The following is a 19364-nucleotide window of genomic DNA, read 5'->3' as shown; positions in this document are numbered from 1 at the left end:
AAGCATCACACCACTATAGTTTGTTCAATCCAATCCTTATTTGTCAGGCAGTTGGATGCAAGGTACGGTCCCGTTTCTCATCATTCCATGTCAGACCCAGATTTCCACTCCAAGGCATTCCATTTCCTTCTGATCCAGTATACTCATTTATATTCCAGTAAGGATTTAGTCCAGCCTAAAACATATCGCATTCCAATCCACTATGTTTCTATCCCAGTATGTCCAGATAGACTGGTGTGGCTTTCATCAGAGTAAACAATATCTTCTGAATGTCCTTAACATTGAGGCGCTGTTGTGGCTCCCTCTGCCAGCAGCCCAGCATCATATCGTAGACTTCCTTGGGACAGAGCCTGGGGCGCTCCAGTACCCTACCCTGCGTTATACACTCTATCACCTGGAAATACAGAGAGACACATGATTAAACAAGTAATCTGAAATGCTGCACAAATGCATTGCGTCAAATAAGGTCTTTGATATTTGTTTCATAAGACATTAGGGGTGGGTATCATTTAAAAAAGTATGATATCAGCACCAATCCAAGTACGCTTAAGGTGATACTAATACCAACTGAGTACTTCATTAGATACTCATTCTACATTTAGTGCACTTGCTTTTATCCAGTGTAACAGGTGTGTAGTGTAGACACACAAACTTAAATTCACCATCACAGACGGGTTGCAGCTGCTGTTTGCTGTGGGCCAATCACATGTTGTAATAAATCAAAGAACGCTTGTGTTGATTGGCTGTGAGCAAGTCCATACAAATAGTCATATTTTCTAGCTCTGGGTGCAAAAAGGATCAATTGCCAATATTGTTTTACCGGAGACATTTTGATACCAATGGTATTGAACTATTTCGGTTGATACCTTTAAAGGTATTGAATACCAATATCCAGCCCTGTTACACATGCACAACATCATTCAACAGCTGCAAAACTTTATTACACATTCTCTAACCATTCCAATTCAATTCCATTTTATACAGCGCCAAATCATAACAAATGTTATCTCAAGGCACTTTCACATAGAGCAGGTCTAGACAGTACTCTCTAATTTCACAGAATCAAAATATTGGCCATTAAATTGTGATTCCGTTTTTTATACACCAAAGAATAGGTGTCTGTCACACTAATCACCTTGAGATTTATCCATGAATCTAAAATTCACTTTTTGCTCTAATGACTACCCAAAGTCATTTATTTCCCCAGAGAGCAAACACATAATGGATCTACAGGGAGTTATGCTTGTTGATGAATACTTACTGACTCAAGTATTACTTCACCATGTGCTGAGTTTGCTGCCTTCCAAATTCCCCTTTATGGTCATACTTTACACTCACTCACTACCTCACTGATGGAGGACAAGCACAGATTTTCAGTTTAAAAGATAAAATGGCCTTGTTCTTCAGGCAATGCGAATGCCAATTATATTTATCTTTTTCTAGTAGTATTCCTTATTTGGCATTTTAATAAATCCCCCAATGCCTGAAGATTTTTTGAAAGAATGCAGAGAGTGTTTGACATGCAGGTCCAAGAACCTCATGATGTTCTTGAAAAAGAAACAAAATAATGGCATAAAATAGTCTTTTCTGCTCTATTAAGCCATCTTACTTATCTCCTGTTATTTTGTTTTTGTCAATTACACATAATCATCAGTGTGTAGGAGCCATGAAGGAGGGCACATGTTCAACCAGCCTTGAAGGACAACTTGTGCCTCTTTTACAGGTTGCAAACAAGCCTACTGGTTAGACACAATGGTGTTTGGATAATAAATATTAGTAATATGTGCTTATAGATCATTTAGATAATGACAACATATAAAAAGGAGAATACATAGTTGATTGTGTACCTCATTATTTGCCAGCTGGAACCATGGTTGTTTGCCATAAGTGAAGATCTCCCACAGAATGACTCCGAAGCTCCACACATCACTCTCTGTGGTGAACTTCCTGTACATGATGCTCTCTGGAGGCATCCAGCGGATAGGCAGCATGGTGTGACCTCCCACCTGACCACACACACACGCACAGACGCACACACACACACACACACACACACAGGAGAAAGACTACGGTTAAATATAAAAGTTGTCCTATGCTTCAAGTCAGTTGACTTTTTTGATATCAAACCAAGACCTCCATCTTTCCTTTATCCTAACCAAGAGCTGTGAGTTCCTAAACACAACTATACAATACTTGAAACATGCTTTGTTTCAACAAGCAGATTTTGTATTGATTTTTTATTGTTAATAAAGTGAAAGTCTGTCTGAATGAGTTGCCAGATACAATTCCTAAAAATGAGTCCTCATTATATAAAAAAACCATCTCAAGTGGCATTACATTTCTCTCTTTAGACATTTCCTGTTGTAAATTAGAAGTAGTATAATAAAATGTGAAGTACTAGTATAGAATAGTGTCGTATATAAACACCAGCATGGTTTCTCTATTACACAGAAAACTACAACTTGAACGTCTTGATGGTTGGCTTCAAAAAGATCTTTCCTTTTTTGGGTGCGTTCTACTTACTAAGATGAAGAATTTATCTAGACTCATCTATCCAGCTTATTCATTAGATATACCTGACACATTAATCAAGAAAATGATTCAGGATAACTTCAACTTTACATGAAAAAGTATTATTATTTAAGGAGACGTGATATTGTGAAATCTGTTCAGGAAGTAGATCTAATATAAATGACTTTGATCCAATGAGCGGTGCCATCAAAATAAAATGGCTACAAACCTTATTAAGTCAGCATGCCTTTGACTAATAGAATCATTTCTTGTGGAATTGTCTTCACTTCTAATGATCAAAGTTTTCTGATTTGAACATATGAAAATAAAGTTTGGTCTCAAATTGGAGGACAAGGGGATGGAATAACTATTTAACTGTTTTGGCAAAAAAATATCAGACATAAATGTCACTTCTTTAAAAACTATTCCTTTATTTGCTGCATATCTAAATCAAATAAAAATGCTCCTTTATTAATATCTATGTACCTGCAATCAAAACAAAACAAAGAACATGTGGAGGTAAGAATGTCTTCTCTATTTAATGACACCATGTAGAGCATACAGTGCATTCATCATTATTCATCTGCTCTCTCCTGCTCTCTGACTGCTGTGAAATCATGAAGCAGCTTGACTAATTTAGTGAAATATGTGCTTCCTAATCAAGACTCACATAATGAATGACCTCCAGTGTGCTGCTGACAAATTGTCCTTCCTGTTCTATCCCTCCTCTAATTCCCCATCACCTCTTCTTTCCCCACTGCTGTCTTTCTTTACCCATAACCCACCATGAATGACTTATTGCTTCAATATTCAATAAGCACCAATAGAAAACTTTAATTCAATTGCTTATTAGTGATAATTATTATGTTAACCTCTCCTGGCTTTTTCTCTAGAATGATTACTGTATACTGACTTGAGTACATTTACATTTGCTCCAGGTTATAAGAAGTCAATGAAAGCTGCAGTAATAAAACATCATTTTATTCTGTGTTTAAGTGACAACATTTTGGTCAGAAAACCAGAAGTACATAATATGACATCACTGCTACCACCTGAACCTTTCTTGAGAAGTCACACACAACAATGGTTGGTAGTTATGTACAAATGTTTACAGCTTTAGCAGCAGAGTAAAAGCCATCAGGTAAGTGTTATTTTAATAAACTCCTGGTGTACTTACAAACTTTCCAATGCATGGATTTATGAGTAAAGACCCTATTTGTACTACTGTAGAAGTTTGATAACAATCCAGGCATTATTAGTGGGTCATTTACCAGATACACTGGTGGTTCCATTAGTCCTGTACTAAGCCATTCAGCTGATGGATGTAACTCCACCAATTTGAGACCAAATGACAAAAAATGGCTGAGGCGCTGATTAGATAGACATCATGGTGCATATGACGCTAGGTTGAAAATACGCCGAACCATCGCTTTAAGGGATCACCAACAACATTAGGATGTTGGATACCATGAACATCTGTACAAAATGTAACACCTATGCTTCCAATAGTTGTTAAGACATTTCACTAAAAGCCAGAGATGTCAGAGATGTGGTGTTAGAGGAAAAAGTCAGCTGATCACTAAACTCAGGAATCATCTTCTAGAATTCATACATGTCTGTTTTGTTCTGTGTTTTAAGAAAAGTTTTGGTACTTAATATGACATCACTGCTACCAACCAGAATGTGGATATATCTCATACACATAAGCACACACACAAGTTCTAACACACAGCAATGTGAAGGGTTAGGTAGACTAACCTTGTGAAGACTTACAGAAAACGTTTGACCTCTGTCATTGCCAACAAAGGGTATATAACAAAGTATTGAGATGAACTTTTGTTATTGACCAAATACTTATTTTCCACCATAATTTGCAAATAAATTCTTTAAAACTCAGACAATGTGATTTTTTTTGGATTTTTTTTCTCATTCTGTCTCTCATAGTTGAGGTATACCTATGATGAAAATTACAGGCCTCTCATCTTAAGTGGGAGAACTTCCACAATTGGTGGATGACTAAATACTTTTTTGCCCCACTGTACATACAGTGATTGTGAGTGAGCACATTTCACTCCAGCTGCATGTCTGAATGATCTGAGTCATCCAGTGATCCTCTGTATTTTGACACATGCTGACTACTTAAATAGTATAGAGTGACATCGCTACACTCTTTGTTGTCTAAAACCCAGTGAAACAAACAATTTGCATTTGTTTTGTTTTTAGAACATTAGTTGATTTCTGGATTAAATTAAAGACATTATAGTTCAAAGACACATGTACATTTAGTTTGTATCCAAGAGAAAATCACTAAATGCAAAAGTTGGAAGTGACCATTTTCCTTGTTCAGTAAACTTTTTAGACTCTTGGTTGTGGTCACAAAATATGACTCTGTCCACGATATAACGAAATTCTCCAGGTGTGAGATATGAAAATCTGTTGAAAATATGTAATTTTTCTCAAACAACACTTATTAAAAGTGTCATGTGACCTACCATGATTTAGCCTTGAGGGGTGCAGAACTTTTGAAATAAAAGTCTAGAGTCATAGAACATCTTAAGGTTTCACAAGTTTTACTACTTTTATTTAATGTCAGACTTTTTTTTTACGTTGTTCATTTAGGACTTTGATTGTTTTTTTATAGCTGTGTGTTTTTATGTGATTGTGAAGAACGTTGCGAGTGCTATATAAATCTCAATCTCAGGATTAGATTGCTAAGGATGTTAAATATGTTGTTCAGTATCAGGCCAGCTAGAAATAAAGTCAAGACAGAGCAGTCCTCCTGACCAATGGACAAGGAGGAGGAGCGTATTGCCAAGATGGATTTTGGATAAATGTGTATAAACGAATGTAAAAACACCTAATATTCGGAAAATGGTAAATGGACTGTACTTACGGTAAAAACCAGTGTATAAATTGCACCGTTGTATAAGACTCAGTCTATTGGGGGGGGGGGGGGGGTGCATTCTTGTCTTATGTATGGCTGTTGGGCTTGGGATCAATGCAGTCAAGCTGATTTCCATATCCTCAGTCTTTATATGTGATCAGAAGTCTTTGTTTTGCTTCATTTAGTTCCACTCTGATTGGTCAGTAGCATGCTGAGTGTAATTGCAGGTGGAAAGTGACTCAGTGAATCAGCTCTCTGTTTTATTAGCTGTAAATAAGCAGAATTCTACCTGACTGTAAAGAAGATAATAGTGAGACAGCACTAAGCGTATTTTACTATTATTATTCTCATGTTTCATATTTGGTGCTCAGGCTTACCATTGGCCTTAGGCTAACAGCTGGCCTCAGGCTAATCTAGCCCACTTTCCACAGTGCAGCAGTTAGGTCACAGCTATGGGACAGTGTTCATGGGGGGGAAATTTACAGCAAGAACAACTCAGCAGATGCTTGGTGAAGTTATCAACCATGGATCCTGTTTCTGTTAAAGGTAATAACTGTTCCAACATGCTATGTCCTCTGTGTTGGTTGGTCTTTAGAAAACTAAAAGACAGAGAATGACACAGAAGATTATTTTTACTCATGAATTTCTGATTTCTAGTCACAGAACACTTCTGTGACAAAATATGGAATGAGGTGGCAGAAAGGATTTATGGAGGACATGCTGCCCACAATAATGTCATTACAGGAATTCCAATGTTTTTGGGGTAAATATCTGTAAATTGAATATCTTTGGGTTTTGGAGAAAACAAAGCGTTACATTTTGTACAGATGTTCATGGTATCCAGAGAATACATCCTAATGTTGTTGGTGATCCCATAATTTCGGCATAATTTCGACCTAGTGTCATTTGCACCATGTCTATCTAAACACCACCTCAGCCCTTTTTTTTCATTTAGTCGCAAATTGGTGGAGTTAGAGCTATCAGCTTAGTACAGGTGCTAATGGAACCACCAGTGTATCTGGTAACAAACTTCTACAGTAGTACAAATAGGGTCTTTACTCATAGATCCATGCATTGGAAAGTTTGTAAGTACACCAGGAGTTAATTAAAATAACACTTACCTGATGGCTTTTACTCTGCTGCTACTGCTAAAGCTGTAAACAACGTTGAAATCTCGTGCGATCACTGAAATATCGTGTGGTCGCACAAGATCCCGCACATGTTCCCATTAGCACATTCAGCAGGTTTAAATGTATTGAGGTTTATGAATAACTTCAACATATCATTTTCCCATCAGTGCTCGGCTGTGCTTTGTGTTTAGTGATAATTAGCTAATTCTAGCACAAATAGACGTAGTTCTGAGATGTCTGCTTTTACTGTGACATCTAGGACTCATCGATTTGAATAAATCTCTCATCTGTGCTGGTCACCAAAATACCACAGATATTTTCAAGGTCTAGAGAATATTAAAGAGTTAGAGCGCTGGTTGCACTGGTGATTGCTACTCCCTGAAAACACAGCCCTCTATCTTTCAGACCTAACCCGAACCCAAACAGCTCAACATCCTGCTGTATAAAGAAGATGTATAACTGTGTGTGTATAACTGAACCACTGAACCAGTTCACTGCTAATAAGGGTTAAGTTAAAAGAGAGACAGTCAGCCTTTTCTGGTGCTGTCTAACAGCTGCCCTGCTGGGACTGAAGCCCGGCCATTAAAAAGAAAACAGTCCACAGAAGCTACTTAGGATGATGGGACTCAATGGAGTCATTGACATTTACTGCCAAAAACAAATGATTTCCCTCTATGCCAATTACAGTTCTGAGAGAGTCTCCTGAAAATCCTGCTGAGCCTCTGTTGCCATCGTCTATGGAGACAAACCTCTTTTACATAGGCTGGAAATGTGTAAGTGGGCTTCTTCATTTTCTCTATCTGGGACCCACGTGAGATCTTAACATCTCGTCTAAGGTAAAGGCTAATAAAAACATAACAAATCTTTAAAAATGAATCATTTAGAGAAGTGAATCATGAAGTCTGACTGTCAGTCAAGGTGGCAATCTCTTGTCCTGTAGCTCTTATACACTAATAGAATCCAATAACTTCTCCATCTTTTACCTGTCAGGATTCTCTACTTAATGGAGGTGCAGGTGCTGGATGATGGAGTGCATATATGACACTTTCCTAACACGGTAGCTGTATAGTAAACTACAATGATTTGTCTCTCTCTGTGGCCAAACTCATTTATTCATTCTGTCGACAAAAACATGTTCATTTAATTGACCCATTCATTCCTGCAGCCTCCATCTCTGATATAAAGGAAGAGGCAAAGCTGTTGTATTTATCTAGTCCTTTAAATCAGAGATGGAGGTCAATGTATTAAGAATACATGACTTTCAGGTAGAAGACTTCATTTAATTATCATTCATCGAAATTCATTAATCAATTCATTCATTCATTGATGACCAATTGTGAATTAATTAATCAATCAATGGAGGTGGTGGCCCTATAATTGTATGAGTGCATAACATTATCAAGTGCAGTGTTATTCCTACAGTAATCGTCAAGCAAAGACCCAGGAATCTTCAAATAATTAGGGATGATCCAGACTAAACACTGACCAACCTCTAATGACATCCATAAGGCATACTATAAAAAAATGAACAAATGGTCATGCATCTAGACCACTGTGTATATGAGACATACATACTGTATTCTGTACATTTATTTTGAAATTGAATAGGTTCTGTGGATATGTTTGACCATTCCTTTACCTTAATTATAACCCTTACATACTATTCAGGGTCAAATTTGACCTATTTTTACATTTGAAAGCTATAAAAACCGGATTTTTCCTACTGTGACCTGGTATATATTTTATATATTAAATAAAATGCATAATGTTTTGATTTTTGTGCAGCTGATACATATTTTTATATATGGAAATGAACAAGTTTGACCTGAAAAAAATCTTCATTCAGACACACTGTTGTTTTCATCATATTCTATAAGATATTCTCCTGGTCCATAAAATAGTAATAGTTAATGTCTTTTTTCCATAAGGTGAACCAAACATCTATTAATGATGACTGATGGTGTAGAGACTAATTATGAGTCAGAATATGAAATCAAACTGAGTTATAATCATTTAAATTCTGTTAATATATACATACTTTATATGTCTATGATCTGTGAAGATAGAAAATGTAGGCAACTAAACAAAAAAAGAAAGAAAATAAGGTTTTTCATGTAAGAAAGAAAGTCTTGTCTTACCCTGTAATAATCTGTGCTGTAAATGTCTCGTGACATGCCAAAGTCTCCTATCTTCACCAGGAGGCCGTTCCCCACCAGGCAGTTCCTGGTAGCCAAGTCACGATGAACAAAGTGTTGAGACGCCAAGTAGATCATCCCACCAGCAATCTGACTGGCTATATGAAGCATCTGGGACAGACCCAGCTCCCCATTGGTCTGCAGAGGCTGTCCGTCAACCAGGATCATGGCATCTGGCCCGTGAGCTCTGAGGAGAGAGGAAGAGATTCAGTTAGAAGCTCAGGAAATATCTCAAATCAGAGAAAATCCTGCAATGGGTCATTGTAATGTTGCTTGACATTTTTCATTTTAAAGGGTCTCACTGCTAGATCTGCATGTTGTAGCTCATTAACTTTAAACTGTGTACACTACACATGACTGCTGCACATTCTCAAAATCATACCATCACTTCTGAGATTGATTTCCTTCCCTCAGGCAGGGATTGATTTAAATTCTTTTCAGTCGAATATGAAAGTCAACATTTAGCCATCTTTATTTTTACTGCCACAGTTAAATGATCAACACATGAATTGAGAGAAAGCTGAACCTAGAACTTTTCTATAGGTCCAATGTGATGATAAGGCTGGGTTAGAAAACCCTTTCTGTACTTTGAGTAACAGACTTGACTTAAATCTCCTAATCCTTAAACAGCTTGGCTTCCAGCTTCCTTAACAACCAAAAATAAATCATCCTTACCAAGCATGTTTGTTTATATTATGTCATGATGTCAACACAATCATTTTTATCAGATATCTTTAATTCTTAAATATTGATGTTACTTTCACCCTCAAATTCTCATTATCAGATGAACTCCATTCCTGCTGTTATGAGTAGATCCAATTTGTAGCTTAATAGCTGAAACGTGCAAAATCACTACTATGGCCCATTAGATCTGTAGAGGAGGTGAAGTGAAGTAGAAGCCTTGTGTGTGTGTGTGTGTGTGTGTTTCTTTTCAGCTTCAGACTTCTAAGTCCCTACTAGAGGGAAGTGATGCCAGTGAAGTGGCAGTGTGTGTGTGTGTGTGTGTGTGTGTGTGTGTGTGTGTGTGTGTGTTGATGTGTGTGTGTGTGTGAGCGTGGTGGTTTGGAGGGCAGCGGGTGCTTGGCTATATTAGCAGCATGTCCTGGATGAATTGATGCCAGCACTTTAATGGAAACACAATTACTGAGCTGAAATTAGCATCCGAGACACAGAGAGACTCACTGAAACACTGTCCCATACAAGCATGCTCTCTCTCTCTCACACACACACACACACACACACACACACACACACACACACACACACACACACACAAACACACACACAGTCATAAATAAGCACTGGCAGACTTCACTTCCTGATGGCGGACTAAGTACCAATGTTCTATTCTGCTGGGCAAAGCATCCTGAGAGCAAATAACATCTAATCACAGCAGACATAATGCAGCTCATTAGCTTACCAACCGCAATTTACAATTTAGGCATTAAGCTTGAGCTCTCATCCAGAGCAACTGACAGTGAAGGCGGCAGACCTGGGACCTTGTTCTCAAGAGAAAAGATAAGGAGGGAAGAACCTCAGAAAAAGAAAAGAACAACAAATAAAGGTTGTAATGGGTTCTAAATTCACAGATCATGTATTGCCAAGTGATTTTGTCTTCATTCATTTACTGGAATGGCTCTCAAAGCATGATTTTACTTTCATTAGATTATAATTAATGCCTTGTTTTAATAACTATTATGTAGTTACTCTTATTATTATTATTAATTGTCTTTTCATCTGTTCCTGCTCGATTTCTTAACATTGTCTTATTGCTGTAAAGTGCATTGAGACACCCTGGTGTGATTTTGCACATTAAATAAACTTTGACTTTAATGTGGAGGATGTTGAGTTTAGGGACTTCAGCGCTGGTCACTGCAAACTGCATGTGGTTAGGTTTAAGTAACACTTTTTGTTTAAGTTGAGGTCAGTTTACATTTTGGTTTAATATGTGCACTAAGTAAACTCATGCTGCCATAGCTACTAAAAGTCCCTGTTTGTCCAATGATGATTGCCTTACTGTTATAAAAAGTAAAGCTATAATAAATCATGGTCATTTATTAGACTAGAGTGTGGAGTCGCTCCATATTTGAAGTATCTTGGTTTTCAGAAGCACAGCAGTTGATGTATGAAGAAAATCATATCCTGATCTGCAGTTAGTTGCTGGTTCAGCTGTGTCTCTGCTACTTTCCATGAAGTTAAACTCTGCTCAACTTAACTCGCTGCTCTTGATGCTGGCATTGCTGCTGCCAAAGCTTCTGAAGCCATTTACTGCCAGCTTACTTACCGGCTGCTTTTGTCGCTTATGAATCTTTAGGTGTGAGTGCACAGTTTGTCATCCTGTTTCTTTATAGTGCTGCCTTATAGCAACTGCTCAGTGTTGCAATATGACAATAAATCATGAGTGTTGTCATGATTGCTAAAAGCAGGGAGGATCAGAAGCAAAATGTCATTCTTTATGGCAGACCAAGCACTAAATATGGCCAACAAAGTAAGCTACTTGAGTCATACCATCAGGGATGATCTATGTGATAATGAAGATGTGGTGCAGCGCCAGTATTGCAAACTGTATTCTGGCACATGTTAAAATGCTATTATAATGGTATCAAAGTCTGTGTAAAGTAAGAATAAATATGTGTTCTGAGTTTGACATACCACAGTAAAGTGTGTTGTTAACCACCCTGCCAAATTTGAATGATTAAAAAAAATCGCCAAATATATGAAATAAGGCTTGCTTAGCGACTGCTAACTGAGCTGCTAGCTCGGCGGCTAACTCAGCTAACTGTAGACTGTAGTAGTAGTAGTGTGCGCTGAATGTATTTATACCTCTACAGCAGCAGGGACAGGTTTATGCTAACGCAGTGGTCTAAATGGTTCAAATCTAAATGGTTGAAATGCTTTTTACACCTTTTTTAGAAATACCTACACAACACATTAAAGACCTATTTAATGTGTTTAGAAGAAAATGTCTGAATTCACTTTACACAGTCTTTAAGACAGCCTTTTTAAGGACCTACTGTATCTCACTCTACACAGCACACTTGTGGTGCAAAACTGAAAATGCTTCAGGTGGAGTTTAATGATGCATTTAGAATTTTTGTTCAACCTCCCAAGATGGATAAGTACAAGTCAAATATTAGTTTTTTCATTCTGCATTGAGGAATTTTATGTACAAATTTGTAATCATAATCAATCAGCCTTATCTGAGTATACACAAAATACACAAAGGTACTTTAGTGTGTGAGATGGGAGCACGAGTAGAAGTGACAGCTCTGTTCCTGGTGGTTGGACCATAGATCCAACAGAACATTGCAAACTGAATGAGTTTCCTCAGACATCCTCAGCTGCAGCAGAGAAAAACAGTGGAGGTAATGTCTCCCTCCTGACTCTCTGTTTGTATATTTGTTTAGAGCTTTGTTCTTTCAGGCAGCCTCATCTATCAATCACAGAGCAGCTCAAACAGACTCGCAGCCTGCACTGCACTGAAGCAGATATCAAACAGTGACGTTAAATTAGCTGCTGCAGGGTTTTACACAGCGACTCATGACAGCAAGTTTTATACAAAAAAAAAGTAACCTGTGTACTCAGATGGCAGCGGCAACAGTCTACAGTCTTATGACAAATAAGCCTGATGATGCACAGACAGAATGCTTTACTCAATCCACAACCTGCCCAATGTGTAGATACACACCAAGCAGTTTCATCTAGTCCAGTTTATGTGTGACGAGATGCGTCATTGTTTCTGGTTCTCTGAGACAAATAACTTTGTTTTATACTGGCAGGTTTATATGTGTAGATTATGATTCATTTGTCATCTTTGTTAAACTTTCAAACTCACTACATTTATTTCACAGATTGTCTAATTATATTATTCAGAAAACGTTTAAAATAATGGATATACAGTATATACTGTGGTCAAAATATACATTCAGAGTAGCTGTCTATTATTGTGGTTTAGGGTTTGGCATGAGTATTATTATCAACTAGTCATCATTACATTTCCTAAATATCTTTAATTTGATGTCAACTGTGTGCTCTGCTTCTGCACTCTAATGCAGCTGTCTGCTGTCACTCTTGTTTTAGTGATATTTTTGTTATTTTGATACTAGCATTTTAGACAGATAAAATACAGGACACAACACAAAACTTTGGGGGCTGGAATGGGGTGTGAGGTGGTACGTCCTGTATTAAAGTCATGTTCTCAAGCCATCTGAGTGAAAGTACAAATCTCCTAACATACCTGATGTTCCTTTCTTTCTTCTTTTACTTGTTTTACAAGTGGAAATTTCAAACTGATGGTGTTGGAATGATCAATGGGTCACCACGAAATTTCCATTTTGGATTCAGGCCAATTGTCAGTTATAATGAAATGTGCCAAAAGTTGGATGAGCCTTCCCATGGAAGCCCATGTTCCAACCTATCATTGGGCACTGCAGTCAGTAACAGGCTGTGCTATCATAAATCTACTGTGTTCTAAAAGGTCCATCTTACTCTCACTTAAAGAGCAGATACTCAACATCTGGATACAACCTTATATGCACTCTATACAAATATAAAATACAGTGACTGGCCCCACTAGCACTTAACAGGCAGTTTCAACTGGCTGTAATTGCCCTCTAAGTGGCCAAGCCGTCATCCCTGCTTATTCAACACAACTAGATATTTGATGGATTGACCCAGCTTTATGTCTACATTGTATCTGCTTAGACTAAGTTCACTGTCACCATTAATTAGATTAGGACATTCAAAACTATTTCTGAAACAAAATATGATTACAGATCTAATCTGAATCTAGTTATACCTAATGCTGAAAGACAAACCTAACTAGAACTATAAAGGATTCATGAAGATTCATTTTCAATAGACACATTCAGAACTGGATTTGGATGTCATAAAATGCCATTGAACTCAAGCCAAGATACCATCAATGTATATCCTAAGATAGACCCCCCTCTGGGGTGGGTGAGGCTCTCTATAGGAGCATTTTCAAATATGGTGGCCCTGTTGGCAGTAGTGGTAAGGACATTGTTTGTCTGTGCTTTCTAAAACTGTTACAAATCACTATTAAAAATATTGGTGTTGGGTTGAGCATAGCTCAGCGGGTAAAGCACCCGCCCCATGTGTTGAGGCTGTAGCCCTCGTTGCAGGTGACCCTGGTTCGAGTCCCGAGCCAAGCGGTCTTATTCTGCGTGTCATTCCCCCTCTCTCTGCCTCCTGTTTCCTGTCTATCTCCACTGTCCTGTACATTAAAGGCAAAAAAGCCCGAAAAAATATACTTTAAAAAAAATATATATATTGGTGTTATGATGTGACAATGTTGTGCTTACGGTCTGTTAGGTTTAGGCACAAAAACCATTTGGTTAGGTTTGGGGAAAGATGGTTTAGGTTAAAATTATAATTTTGTTAAAGTGAAAGAAATGTGGTGTGGGCTAAAGCTACTGTCCCACTGCTCCAGGCCATAATTAATAACACCACTAGATGGCATCTGTCACTCAAATGTAACTATATGTCATTTTTGGGTGACTGTTATCAAGAGCTGTTGTGATGTTTGTTTTTGGAGGTGTTTTTGTAGCCTCTCCCTGCATTGTTCTTGCCATGCATGGGACAATCTGGATGTCGATGTGTCCTTGGGCAAGATACTCAACCCCATATTGCTAACGATGATGGTGTGTGAATGTATGTCAACAGTTAGTCTCCCTCCTGATAAGCAAATTGGCACCCTGTCATCAGTGTGTGAATCGGTGTGAATGGGTGAATGTGACATGTAGTGTGAAAGTGCTTTGAGTGGTCAAAAAGACTAGAAAAGTACAGTCTATTTACCATTTACACTCACAGATGCAGGTACAACTTATGATTCAGTAGTGAATGTGTACATATTTCAGCCAAGCAATAAATGTCATGGAGGAAAGACAAAAATTCAGACAGAGTATGAGGGCTACAGACTCCCGGCCACGTTGTTAAGGTGAAACCAAAATGTTCATTCATAACCAGAGCAAGGAGCAACTACCCTGCCAAGCCTGCTGCAGATCAAAGCTGGACCAGTGACTGGGGAACCTCTAGAGTCTAGACCTTACTAAAGGTTTCATTTACTGTGTAAAAGTCAGGGAAAGTGTTCAATGTCTTCAACTAAAGATCTGGCTGTCCATTCAACAAGCTGTTTTTGCTGCTGGAAATAGATGTGATAGAGAGGGCTGACACATCCCTGTAGGTATTGCCTATCATGGTCTCTTGCAGTGAGAACGTGTGTGGACTTACATGAACCAAACAAGGCAATAGTGATGAGCAGTTAGCCACTTGCTCATATGGATGACCTTTTTTTCTAAAATGTATGTAGCCACTGTGTTCTTCACCATTATTTTGCTGAATGCATATTATCAGGTGTTACTGGCAGAAGAAAGCCAGGAAATGACTGCATTTATAACACCTAAAGGGCTTTTTCATAAACAGCTCAACACTGTTCATCTTTGACCCTGGTCTTCTTACCATCGCATCTATGGATGGTTAATTTAAGGTCTCTACTAATAATGTATTCTGATAAAATCGAGCAAAAAGTTGCTCCTATTTCATGTTCACTTACCACTGCTGAACACAAGTACTCCATTGTGTAGAAGGAAGCATTAGCCTGTGTGTGTGTGTGTGTGTGTGTGTGTGTAGGTAACAGAAACATCTTCTTTTCAGATTCGCACTGCATACATTCCACCAGGCCTTGACAACACAGTTAGCCACAAAACACCTTGGACGTGAAGGAATGTGCATGTCCTATGCCAGACTCCTGGCACAGGGTTAGGGTTAGGGTTAGGGTTAGGGTTAGGGTATGACATAGTGTGTATTGTGCTGGTGCACAAAATCATGCTGCTGACAGCCTTTGCCCCTCCCATCAGAAGAGAGTTCAGAGCCAGTGACAGAGCCTGAACTCTTAGCTCTGTTGGATACAGAATAGAAAGGACTTTGCTGTGGCATGTGAGGTGTGCTCAGACTTCTGACAGCATAAATGAGGTATAAGTTGGCCTAAAACAGCAAAGACCCTACCTGCAATGCAAAAGTCCCACTTTTCTACCAGAGATGAACCATCAGTCCAATATGTAACAATATACAGGGCCCCTCATCTATGACCAGTCCCTGTGGCCCTAAGGAAGCAGCTTGAGGATTTGGCACATACAACCCATCAATGTGTGGTCCACACAAGGCAGAGGCAGCAAGACTTCAGCTGGTGGCCAGACATGGACATGTATGTGCAGGAGAGCATGAGAGCATGTGTGACAAGCCACATGAATGATAAAAGTGCCAAGACGCATGCTGCCTGACTCCAGCCAGTCTCACTGCCAGATGGCCCATGGAAGTAAGTGGGAAGTGACATTGTCAGACTATTAGAGCGAGTGACAGTGTGACACTGATCTTGTAAGTGATAATGGGACACAGTTTACTTCAAATGAATTCAGAGGATTTCTTCCAGTGAGAGACATCACACAAGCAAACTGAGCCATAGCATGCTGGAACCATGTTCTCAAAGAAACATTTCTCACTGCTGAGCAGGAGAGAAAACCATGGAAACCATTCACACAGGACTTCCTGCTCACGTCCTGTGCAACTTTAAATAGTAGCACAGGCGTGTCGCTGTATGAACTCGTGTCCAATGGAAAGATGCGCTCAAAAGTGAACATTGGCCCAGCAAGCAAATCCACCCCACTGCTGGAGGAGCAGCTTCGCAATCATATCATCTCCAATAATAAAAAAAACAGAATGCATCACAGAGGGAAGCTTTGTCGGAGTAAGGAAGCCCTTCCATGTTAAGAAAAAAATATCAAAGTTCCATGAACCTGCAAGAGTGATATAGAAAGCTGGTTCAAGTGCTTATGATGTACATGAAACATACATGAAACACTACTCACCTCTCTACTGGATGGTGACAAAGAAGCCTTCACGACTTAACTAGTATGAATATTAATTGTTTTTTCATGGCTTTTTTTGGGGAGGGTGGGGTAGGGGGTTGTAGGGGATTATTAAATAAGACATTACAATCAGGAAAAAAAGACAAATGTTGGACATTTTATCATATCTGATCAGCTTAAGTTAAAAGCTATGTTTTAGGATAGAGGTTTCCTGCTTTTAGTAAAGTTGAGTGATTGTTGAGTGTTTGTTGTGATTATAATAATACTATTGTTGAAAGAAGATCTTTGTTAATGCTAAGTGATTTAAGAGATTTTATTTACCTTGGTTTTACCTGGTAGGCTTCCTAAACAGAGGAGAAAATATGTTGCGTTTTCAGTTACTGTTTAGCCACTAGAGGTCACTGTAGACCACAGTGCATGTTTGACAAGAAATTGAGAGAATAAGCAGTAAAGTTCGAGAATCAAGTTCATGCAAGTGTCTCACACTCTTTCCTTGCTGTTTTCATTACTTGGCCTTTAACACCACCACAACGTGAATGAACTGTGCCTCATTTACATTTGTAGTCTGTGGTGTATTGCAATAACGAAGCAGCTGCACACGTTTAACAACCTTTACTAGCAGACCGGGGCGTCAAGTACAACACAGTTAACATGTGGGTCTCAGATACCTTACTGAGCATGCGCGGCACAACAACTCAAAAGTACGGCAAGTCTATTAGGCCGATCAGTAACAACTGAATACCATATCACTGCAATATATCACATTTCCTCCCCCTTTAGCTCAAAAATAACTCAATATATTATGGCACCCCAAAACACTGTTCATCACTATAGTGCCTTAACAATCACTGTAACTGTTAACAACTAAAAATAGACATGTTCACTTAACCTTACTGAATGCTATTAATATGTTACTTTAATTGCGAACTTTTAATAAACTAAAATTCAGCAATCAGTACTCTCAACAGTCCTCAGAACCCTGCTTAGTTCTGGTAACGCTGTGGCAAGCGTGTGGCACGCTGTGAGCGTCTCAAAGTCACTGCAATTGGGTCGGGTGGTTCAAGAAGCTTTGGCAGCTCAGGTGCTGGGGTCTCAGGCACCAGGGGCTGCGTTCCTGAACAAGCCTCCGCCTGCTCGGTGAACTGAGCTGGCTCCTCCTCAGGTGATTGCTCCTGAGCGTCCGGAGAGAAGCGAGGTCTCAGCTGGTCTCCATGACGTCTGTACATTTGGTCAGTTTTTTTCCTTGGACCTTGTATAAGACTGGGCCAGTCTGCTGCTTTACTACTCCTGGAATCCACCTTGGATTTTCTCCTGCAGTATTGCGCAGATAAACCTGCTCATCCACTTCAAACTGTCTCTCTGTAGCTTTGTTGTCGTGTTCCTCCTTCTGTCGATACTGCTTCCTCCTCACCGTTTCTGTGACGCTTGGTTTCAGGAAGTCAACCTGGTTCGCACATGCCTCTTTAAGAACATGTCGGCCGGTGACTCGCCAGTTGTGCTATTGGGAGTCGTGCGATATCGTAGCAGGAAGTGTGACACTTTATCATCAATGCTCAGTTTGTCGTTTGCCAGCTTTTTCATGCCTGCCTTGAAAGTTGCAACATACCTCTCGGCTAGGCCATTAGTAGCCGGGTGTCTCGGAGCCCCAGTTGTGTGTAGGATTCCATTCCTTCTCACAAACTGCTGGAACTCGTCTGATGTGAAGGTTGTCAGTGGCTATTTGCTCTGGAACTCCGTATGATGCAAACAGTCTCTTTAGTCTGGTGATGGTTGCTGCAGAAGTTATTTGTGTCATCTTGTAAACTTCCAGCCATTTTGAATATGCGTCGACCACGATCATGAACATGTTACTCATGAACGGCCGTGCAAAGTCAATGTGAAGTCTTTTCCAAACATCCCCAGGAAACTCCCAGGGGTGTAATGGGACTTGGCGTGGCATGTGTTGATCTAGCTGGCAAGTCTCACACTCCTTGCAGACTCTCTCCACATCCATGTCGATTTTAGGCCACCAGACATATTGCTCTGCTATTGCTTTCATCTTTACGATGCCTGGGTGTCCGGCATGGATCTCTTTTAGCACTGCTGATCTCAGTTTTGCAGGTGCAATCACTCTTGTTCCCCACAGGACGCAACCCTGCTCCACAGACAATTCATCTTTCTTTTTGTGAAACACTTTCAGTTCCTCTGGTATTTCTTTCGGCCATCCCTCCATGATGTACCTGTGCAGCTTTGAAAACACTGGGTCATTCCTTGTCGACTTGGAAATCTGTCTTGCACTCAGTGGCGCCCCCTCTAGGTGCTCACATACCAGTGCATCAATGTATGCTGACACAGTCTCAGTGGCGGTACAGTATGTGGTAATCATATGCAGAGAGTATGATGGCCCACCTCTGAATGCGTGCTGCCGCCATTGTTGGAAGCCCCTTATGCTCTCCAAACAGCGTCAGCAGAGGTCTGTGGTCTGTGATGAGGTTGAACTGCCGTCCCCAGAGGTATTGGTGGAACTTTTTCACACCAAACACCAAGCTCAAAGCCTCCTTCTCAATTTGTGAGTATTTCTTCTCCGCTGGGGAGAGCGAGCGTGAAGCGTAAGCTACTGGATGTTCTTTTCCATCTGGTGTTGCATGCTGAATAACTGCTCCGATCCCATAAGCAGAAGCATCACATGCGAGAGTTAGTGGCAGGTGTGGGTTTTAATGCACTAACACTTTGTCACTTGTCAAAAGTTCTTTGCACTTGTTGAATGAATCCTGTTCAG

At 39.5% G+C, this 19364-nt stretch overlaps 1 protein-coding gene across 1 annotated transcript in view; it reads right to left on the bottom strand.

Annotated features, from left to right (window-relative positions):
- Positions 1-208: 208 nt before the first annotated feature.
- The window catches only part of LOC128359524 (NT-3 growth factor receptor-like), a 198453-nt gene continuing 179297 nt past the window's right edge, over positions 209-19364 (bottom strand). Inside the window, exons 13-15 of the mRNA XM_053320015.1 lie at positions 8664-8907; positions 1848-2006; positions 209-394 (exon numbers count right to left, since the gene is read on the bottom strand). Coding sequence (XP_053175990.1) covers positions 209-394; positions 1848-2006; positions 8664-8907 — 589 coding nt within the window. The remainder of the gene's footprint in view (positions 395-1847; positions 2007-8663; positions 8908-19364) is intronic.

Source organism: Scomber japonicus, chromosome 5 (assembly GCF_027409825.1).
Source record: "Scomber japonicus isolate fScoJap1 chromosome 5, fScoJap1.pri, whole genome shotgun sequence".
NCBI classification, from domain to species: domain Eukaryota; kingdom Metazoa; phylum Chordata; class Actinopteri; order Scombriformes; family Scombridae; genus Scomber; species Scomber japonicus.
Note: the sequence above shows the minus strand (reverse complement) of the source record. Positions and strands in the feature narration are given on the sequence as shown.